We start from the raw sequence: 8,994 nt of genomic DNA, 5'->3' as shown, positions 1-8,994 counted from the left end.
GTCGTATCACCCAGCACTAGATGGCGGTATAGGCGAAGATGATGATAGATGATGGTGAGAGTGAAGATGGTGGTGGTAAACATGGTGGTGAGTGAAATAGTCATGATTAAGATGATGACTGGTAATTTTTTGCTAAAAGATTTTGGTTGTGATGATTGTGGTGGTGGCCGTGATGGTGATGAAGATGATTGTCATGGTGGTAGTGACGATGGTAGCAGGATTGTGATGATAATAGCGATAAAGATTATGATGATGGTGATAGTTGTGGTGGTGGTAATGATGGTGCTGCTGCTAATGTTCATGATTATGGTTTTAATAAAGATGGCAATGGTGGTGATGATGGTAGTGATTATGAAAATTGTGATGGTGGTGACGAAGATGATGATGGTCATGGTAGTGGTGATGATGGTAGCAGTGATGTGAAGATGGTAATGATAAAATTGTGATGGCGATAGTGGTGGTGGTGATGATGATGACAAAGATGGGGATAAAGAGTCTTGATGATGATGATGGTAGTGGTAATGATGGTGCTGTGGCTAATGATGATGATGATGGTTATGATGAAGATGGTGGTGGTGATGATAGTGATTATGAAAAATATAATGATGGTGGTAATGAAGATGATGGTCATGGTGGTGGTGATGAGATGATGATGATGTTGATGGGGATGATAGTGGTGGTGATGATATTGATGGTGTGGTGGTAATGATGATAAAAAAGTGATGATGATGATGATTATTAAGATGATGATGGTGCTGGTGGTGCTGCTGCTTCTGCTAAAGATAATCAAGATGCTTGTGATGAAGATGGTGGTGGCGGTGGTAATAGTAATGGTGATGATGGTAGTGATTGTGAAGGTTATGATGGTGACGATCATGGTAGTGATGGAGGTGAATGTGATGATGCAGTAAAGATGATGGTGATGATGATGGTGATGATGATGGTAACGGTCATTGGGTTGGCTGTTAATGAATACTAATGAAGAATTAAAAATAATTTCCAATGTATATTAGTCTCCTGTTAAATATGAAATATGGAGGTAAATATGAAACTGTGCGTTCCTTTCTCTGAGGTTGTTTGGGTGGTGTCCCGGTGGATGATTGTTTGAGCGGACTCTCATTGGAAAGAGCCATTCAGTGGAATTCCTCGTGATCCTTATCGGCCCTGTTAAACTCCAAATTCTTTACCCCGCCCTGAGTCTGCTCTCGCCATCACTGCACGGGTCATTCGCTCTCGCGCACACATTCCACACTCACGTTCCTCCAGGGATCTTCAGGAACCAGGGCAAAATCGCAGGCATGTAAAAGATAGAGTTTTCAGGAACGTATGCTACGTTTCTTGAGACGTGAATGATGATCGGTATTTATACACACACATAATGTATATACTGATTGATCATATATTTACTCTTAGAGCTATTCATATTTTTTTGAGATCTATTGCTTTAAATGGCCAATGCGGCTCATTCGAGGTGTCAGAAACCGGTGGTTACCAGGCAACTAGCTGGATGAGAAGACAACAGCCATGTTTATGGGATGAACGTATGCTTTGCATGGTTTAACCCACATGACCTCGGCAATAATGAAGACCCTCCTCACTGACAGTGGATTTTAGAAAATGTTACATTATCTTCTTCAAGAGAAATAAAAAGATGGTGGATAAAATAAAGAGGGAGGGGCAAAAAGTGTGAGAGGAATTGAGAGAGAGAGAGAATAAATTCATCTGTGTTGTGTAATTGTCTGGCCGTGGAAGAATATGGGCGTCCTCCCAGTCCCTGCAGAATAACATAATCCAGCACTAAGAGCTAACAGGAGGACCAAACCCAACATAGCTCAAGCAGCTGTGCTAAACAGAGATCTGTGTGTGTGTGTATGTGTATGAGAGAGAAAGAGAAGAGCCAAAGCCAGGGTCCATCTTGATCATCAGTCGATGTCACAATATAACACATTTATCCAAGATGGATGATTTATTCGTGTCTAGTACACCAGCTGACCCTGAGAGTCTCCCTCTCTGACACTCTGACTGTCTGACAGTGATGGAGTGAGGTGGGTGTTTTTCTGGCTTAGGACTGTGTGTCAAGGCTGCACTGTGAGGTTGAGGAACCAGAGCTACAGATTCAGTTCAGTTCAGTTCAGTTTTATTTGTGTAGATCTTTTAACATTGGACGTTGTACTGTATCAATTCCAAGTATACATGTTAATGCTATAATCGTATCCTTAATGGGCGATCCAATGGCGGTGATGGTGAAGAAGCTTTGAGAGGAACCAGATTCTAAAGGAAACTACCAGTCAACCAGTCTCAGGTGGAGGAACCATACCTGCATTGTAAGGTTAAGAAACCAGAGCTGTAGATAGAGTGTGCTACAGAAACCAGTGCTACAGTCTGAGGTTGAGGAATCAAAGCTGGAGTGTCAGGTTGATCATGTGTAAAGTGTGAAGCTGCAGGATAACGTTGAGAAATAGAGTTTTCCAGGAGATTAAGGAACCAACCCTGAAGGGTGAGTTTGAGGAACGAGAGCAGGAGATTGACGTTAATGAATCAGAGCTATAGATTGAGGTTGTGCAGTCATAGTGTGAGGTTAAGGAACCAGATCTGTAGATGGAGGCTGAGGAACCAGAGTTGAGATTAAGCAATCAAAAGTTGCAAATCAAGTTTGAGAAACCAGAGCTATAGTGTGAGGTTGAGGAACGAGAGCTCTAGTGTGAGGTTGAGGAACCAGAGCTGCAGTGAGAGGTTGAGGAACCAGAGCTGCAGTGTGAGGTTGAGGAACCAGAGCTGCAGTGTGAGGTTGAGGTTTTAGAACATCAGAACTGCTGTTAAAGTTGAAAGATAGCAAATGATGGGGAACTCGAAGCTCTGTTATAAGTCTTGTTTAGACATGCAGTATGAGACTGGCATCTTGTTAGTCATCATTTAGTGCATGATCTTGACTCATGGTCCATCACTGGCTCTTCAGCATTCCTGGGATTAAAGCTCATGACCTTCCAGTCACTAGGAGAGAACATTTAAGAAAGTGGCACCCTGCCCTCTGCTGGTGTTTTTTTTTATATAAAAGTGAAAAAACATACTGTTTCAGCAGTAAAATAAAAACAACCTTGTTGTCGTAAAGCATCAGTGGGAAAGTGAACTACTAAAACTCCACCCTTTGGAAAGTCGTGATGTTATAAGACTGGAATCCACTTGTAATGTTATGTAGAAGTGTGTTATTGAGCCCAAGCTGAACTCCGCCGCATGTGTGAAGGAGATGTCATGAAACAGGATATGTTCTGACTGAGACTCAAAGAAATGTCTCTTCCCACTTCTCCACTTCCTTATACTGTACATTCATATCAACAGCAGCACTCTATCAAACCAACCGCACATCAGAGACACAGACGGCTTCTGATGGTCTGTACGAGTCAATAGTAATCTGATTCACCCGTATATACGGTCCATAGAGTGGACCTGAGTGTGTCTGTGGTCTGCCTTTAAATCCACTACTACTGTGATGTTATTACGGTTAAACAGCTTTAACATCCTCCTTAAATTTTTATATAAATGTCATATGCCATGCACATATACAAGAAAAAGCACATTCTCAGCAGGAGTGACCATGATGTTGGTCGTGTTTCTCAAGTCTGTGACCTTGTGTTTAAAATTAACTACGTCATCAACAACTAATTGACACGTAAGTAAACAAATCCATGAAGTCCAAAAGAGTTGACTATGATTATGACTCATGGTTACATAAACTTTTCAGTTTGTTGTTTGTTTGTTTGTTTGTTTAATAAGCTCTGCATGGTTTAATTTTAAAAACATATAAAGTCATCAAGTTGGCATCTGGTTAATAACTCAAATCATAGGGGCTCCTGATTATCTGATTTCCTGAAAACTAAAACCCAAAGCCAAAAAATGATTCAACATGGGAACTAAATGATTTCTCATGGGTACTATATGATACCATGGGCACCAAGTGATAAATCATGGGTACTGTAATGTGCCATTTGTCATCATCTGTGCCATTTGAACCAAATGATTCCTTATGGGTGTTAAGTAATGCACCATGTGCTCCAAATTATTCATTATGGAAACCAAATGATTTCTTAGGGTCACCAAGTGATCCACTATTGGTACTAAATGATTCTTTGTGGATGTTATTTGTACAGAATTATTTATTTAGGGCACAAATGTTTCATCATGGTCAGCAGGTGATTGACCATGGGCACCCAATGGGTACTAAATTAATCATGGGTGCCAAATGATCGTTCCATGTCACCTAGTGATTCACCATGGGAACCAAATGATTTGTTATAGGTACTAAATCGTACCTCATGGAGGCCCGGTGATTCATCAAGTTGTTCATTAATGGCAACAAATGGGCAGCAGGTGATTGACCATGGGCACTGAATGGGTACTAAATTCATTAAGCATACTTAATTATCTTTTGGGTCACCAATTGATTCACCGTGGGAACCAAATGGTTTATTATGAGTGCTTAATGATTTAACATGGGCACCAATTAAAAAATTTTGGACAATAAGTGAGTCATTATCTGCATCATGTGAACCAAATGATTCCTTATGGGCATTCCTTATCGATAATGGGCACCAAGTAATCCATAATGGGCAACAAGTTCTTTTGTCATGGTACCACTGGGCACCATGAGCATTATATTATTCATTATGTGCATCAAATTATTTTTTATAGTTCGTTGTGGGCACCAATCGATTAATTCATTAATGATTCATCGATAATAACTAATTATTTAATAAAGGCATAGAATGATTCACTGGGCAGCAGGTGAATGACCACGAGCACCAAACAATTTAATATGGGTACCAACTGATTCCTCGGGGTCACAGAGTGACTCACCAAGTGGTTCCTAATGGGTACAAAATGATTCATTATGGTTTAAAAGCATTTAATTAGAAAATAGATGCTCATGTTATGTGACTTTTATGTATTATATTTGCTCTGTGATTGATTATGCGCGCCAAGTGATTAATTTTGGGCAAAAAACATTTCATCATTGGAAGCAATTTATTTATTCCTGGCACTAAGTCTGTTCCACACACTGAAAATTATTTGCTCTATAAACACTCCAAGAACAAAACATTTAGCATCTTAAATGTTTCAGTTTCAATTAACGTCTGTCTTTATAGAGGCTTTGCTCATTCTTAGGGAGGTTCCAGGTTCGAAAGGCTGTTTCTCTGGCACCGTATGTGTGATCGAGTGCAAATGTGGTTTACTAAATTGTTGTGCTGATAACTGGCCACTGGGAGCGCTGTTTCCCTACAGGTTGCCTGTCATGGCATTAATTGCTAACGTACCACTATACGGCAATGCCATAAGCGCAGTTCCTCCTTGGGAAAATGTGTAGACGTTGAAATGTTAATTGCACAGCATTGCATCACACTATACGTTTATAAGTCACACTATGATTGATTACACTGTGCAAAGCATATGGTGTGTGTGTGTGTGTGTGTGTGTGTGTGTGTGTGTGTGTGTGTGTTTGGCTTTATAGGTCATGCTTTTGCTTAGCCATCACATTTTCTCCCTGTAAACTGCCATGCACACATCTGCTGCTCTTTAAATCTAACTTGTGACTGGCTTCGGGAATCTCCAGAGTTCCTTTGAGACGTTTCTTAAGAACACTACAGAGCTGATTCAATCCATTGTCATAAAATTTTATTTTTAAACAAGTGTTTGATACCTGGTTCAGTAAAACTAAAGTGTCATGCCCTTTAAGTAGAGTATAATGTTGATATTTTTCCCTTTGTTTAGGGAGATCGCAGTGTCGTCTTGAGCCGATGGACACTATCTTTGTGAAGCAGGTGAAGGAGGGAGGCTCCGCCCACCAAGCTGGACTCTGCACAGGTAGAGTGGGAGTGGGAGTGGGAGTCAGGGGTACAGGAAAACGCAACCTTTTGGCTTATCGGTGCATTCGTAATGATATGTATGGGATTACTGAATGCGTAAGTTCAATTCAATTTTTCAATTGATTAGAAGTTGAACCTCCGTAATTTTTTTCCTGATACTATCGACCATAAGGTCTTCACTTCTAAACTGTGATGGGATACTCTCTACAGGCATCTTAGGTTTTGTTAGGCGAGTCACTGTACTAAATAAGAACCTGGGATTGTTTTGGTTTCTCGCTATCAGTTGGCTCAGATGCTCGTCCCTGGCAGCTTTTAAAGCCTGTCTATAGCTGCACATACTATCTTTATACACAATAAAAAAAACGTCTTATTTAGTTTTTCTCCACTTTCGCTCGAGGTTACGGGTTGCTCACTCTAGGGGGTGAGTATGACTATTAGACCATGGTGTTTTATTTCTGTCTTTTTTTCATCTGATGGGAGCAACAGTGTCTCCTGGTAAAAATAGTCCCCATGCTGCTAGTCACTTCATCTAGATCGTCTGCATTTAGGGGTCAAATAAGAAGTTGGGACAGATCCGGCAGATTACTACAGTGAATCTGTCTTTAGTAGTCGGATTTATTTTAAATTCTAATTTAAATTTTATTTGTCACATACACAGTCATACACAGTACGATATGCAGTGAAATGCTTGGACGACCGCCCGTGATGGGCGACTATTAAAGACTATTATTAGGAAATAAATATGAAAAAGAAAATAGAAGTAAATTTAACTAAGAAAGAATAAAATATTTGTACAATACAAAATATACAATATATAAAAAATATAAGAAAAATAAGAAAAACCTAGCTGTACAATATAGAAAATATAGAATTATGGACTTTTGTATGGAATGTAGTTGTATATAAATAGAAGTTGTATATAAATAGAAATGTCCAGAGGGTGTGCAAATATGACTAAAAGAATTTAAAGTGACTGAAAGAATTTTATCCAGTTATGTGTGTACAATGAGTACAGCAGGGGGCTCAGAACACAACCCTGGGGGGCTCCAGTGCTGAGAGTGAGGGAGGCTGAGACATGTCCGCCCAGCTTTACTGCCTGTGGTCTGCCAGTTAGGAAATTAGAGTTCCACTGACACAGAGATGATTTGAGTCCCAGGTACTCTGCCACAGGCTCCTAGAGTCACTCTGTTAGATTTCTCCAGCTTGGTGGTGAGTGTGGAGGGAATTATGGGATTGAATGCTGAACTGTAGTCGATGAAAAGCATTTTAAACTAATTCCCCCTTCTAGCGAGTGAGAGATATATGGAGGAGATGAGAGATGGGATCGTCTGCAGAGCGGTTTGAACGGTAAGCAAACTATAGTGGGTCCAGTGTGTCAGGTAGTGAGGAGATGATAAAGTCTCTGACCAGCCGCTCAAAGCACTTCATCACTACTGGGGTGAGGGCTACAGGGTGATAGTCATTAAGAGAAGCAGGATGAGGTTTCTTTGGAACAGGAACAATGATGGACTTTCTGAAGCATGTGGGGATCACCGACTGAGATAAGGAGAGGTTGAATATTTCTGTAAACACAGGTGCTAGCTGGTCTGTGCAGGCTCTGAGGATTCGACCTGAGATGCCATCTGGTCCTGCTGCTTACCTGGTGTTTACTCTCCTAAAGGCTCTCCTCACTTCATGCTCGGAGATGATGAACGCGTTTCCGGTGCTGTCTTCCTGTTTGCAGCCGTTAGTGCCGCTAGCATTGCATTGCTAGCTTCTTTAGCTGCAGCCTCGAAGCGAGCATAAAAGGTGTCCAGCTTGTCTGCCATAGTCACGTCCGTGTTTGTCATACCCATACGTATGTTGGTGCTTTATAGTCCGTTATTGTTCTTAGTCCCTGCCACAGGCTCCTGGAGTCACTCTGTTAGATTTCGTAAGTAATGTCCCCCGACCCAAGCCCTGTGTTATAGGCAGCAGTGCGGGCCGCGGTCACCTGTGCAGCGACATCAAGAACACGAGCACCAGGTAAACACCTTACCTTTAGCCATGGTAGCACAGACATGCCGGATAATGGAGCCTCTGATGATCACCGCGTCGTGTACCGTCTCGCAAAGAGTAGCGAAGCGGTTTCGGGTCGAGATCACAAAGATGGTGGTAGCCGATGGGGAGAGGTCCTTACTACGGCTTCCTTGGTGCGTTGGACCTGGGCAGAGAAACACGCAGGGTTGAGGTTGTCGGAGAATTTGTGTCATGTCGAGAATTTACCTGGGACAGGTGAGCGTCGGTCTATGACAATTCCAGCGTGGCTTTTCCGCTGTGATAGCCATGCTAACAGGCTAGTGATGCTAATTGGATAGCTGGCTAGAAGCGGTGTGCTGCAAAACAATTAAAACTTAACAATATAACAGGTGTTTTGAGTGAATATATAATAAAATACTTATCTGTTATATGTTCACTCTTCGTAAGAGGACGGAAATGTTCGAACATTAAGCTGTAAAATTGGTCAGTCTGGCGGAGCTCAGAAAAAAGCAGCGTCTCTGTCTCAGCGTGTGAGTTCTCTGTGGTCACTTCCGGATGTTATCCTCCCTAAGGCTGCCGTTTGTTAAAGGCTGCTATAAGTTAGACAATTTAATCATTATGACCAATAAGAGAGAAATTATTAGCAACATTGTTGCATTGGAGTCATTGTGGGCAATAACGTAGTCAACCAGGGCAATAAGTGAGTCATTTTGGGAACAAGTTAGTCACCCTGGGTAATATGTGGGTCAATTTGGGCAGTGAGTAAGTGGTTCTGGGTAACAATTTTGTCATGAGCAACAGTGGTTCATTCAGGGCGATAAGTGAGTCATTCAGGGCGATAAGTGAGTCATTCAGGGCAATAAGTGAGTCATTCAGGGCAATAAGTGAGTCATTCAGGGCGATAAGTGAGTCATTCAGGGCGATAAGTGAGTCATTCAGGGCGATAAGTGAGTCATTCAGGGCAATAAGTCAGTCATTCAGGGCAAAATGTGAGTCATTCAGGGCAAAATGTGAGTCATTCAGGGCGATAAGTGAGTCATTCAGGGCAAAATGTGAGTCATTCAGGGCAAAATGTGAGTCATTCAGGGCAAAATGTGAGTCATTCAGGGCAATAAGTGAGTCATTCAGGGCGATAAGT

The 8,994-nt window shown here is 41.6% G+C and overlaps 1 protein-coding gene across 2 annotated transcripts in view; it reads left to right on the top strand.

Annotated features, from left to right (window-relative positions):
* The window catches only part of LOC128520130 (rho GTPase-activating protein 21-B-like), a 66,373-nt gene that overhangs the window by 33,761 nt on the left and 23,618 nt on the right, over positions 1-8,994 (top strand). For both annotated transcript variants that reach the window (XM_053494186.1, XM_053494185.1), the window contains exon 4: positions 5,764-5,856. In XM_053494186.1, the coding sequence (XP_053350161.1) occupies positions 5,764-5,856 (93 nt within the window). The remainder of the gene's footprint in view (positions 1-5,763; positions 5,857-8,994) is intronic.

Source organism: Clarias gariepinus, chromosome 4 (genome assembly GCF_024256425.1).
Source record: "Clarias gariepinus isolate MV-2021 ecotype Netherlands chromosome 4, CGAR_prim_01v2, whole genome shotgun sequence".
In the NCBI taxonomy this organism is placed as follows: Eukaryota; Metazoa; Chordata; class Actinopteri; order Siluriformes; family Clariidae; genus Clarias; species Clarias gariepinus.
The sequence above is the reverse complement of the archived record's forward strand: the minus strand, read 5'-3'. Positions and strand labels throughout refer to the sequence as shown.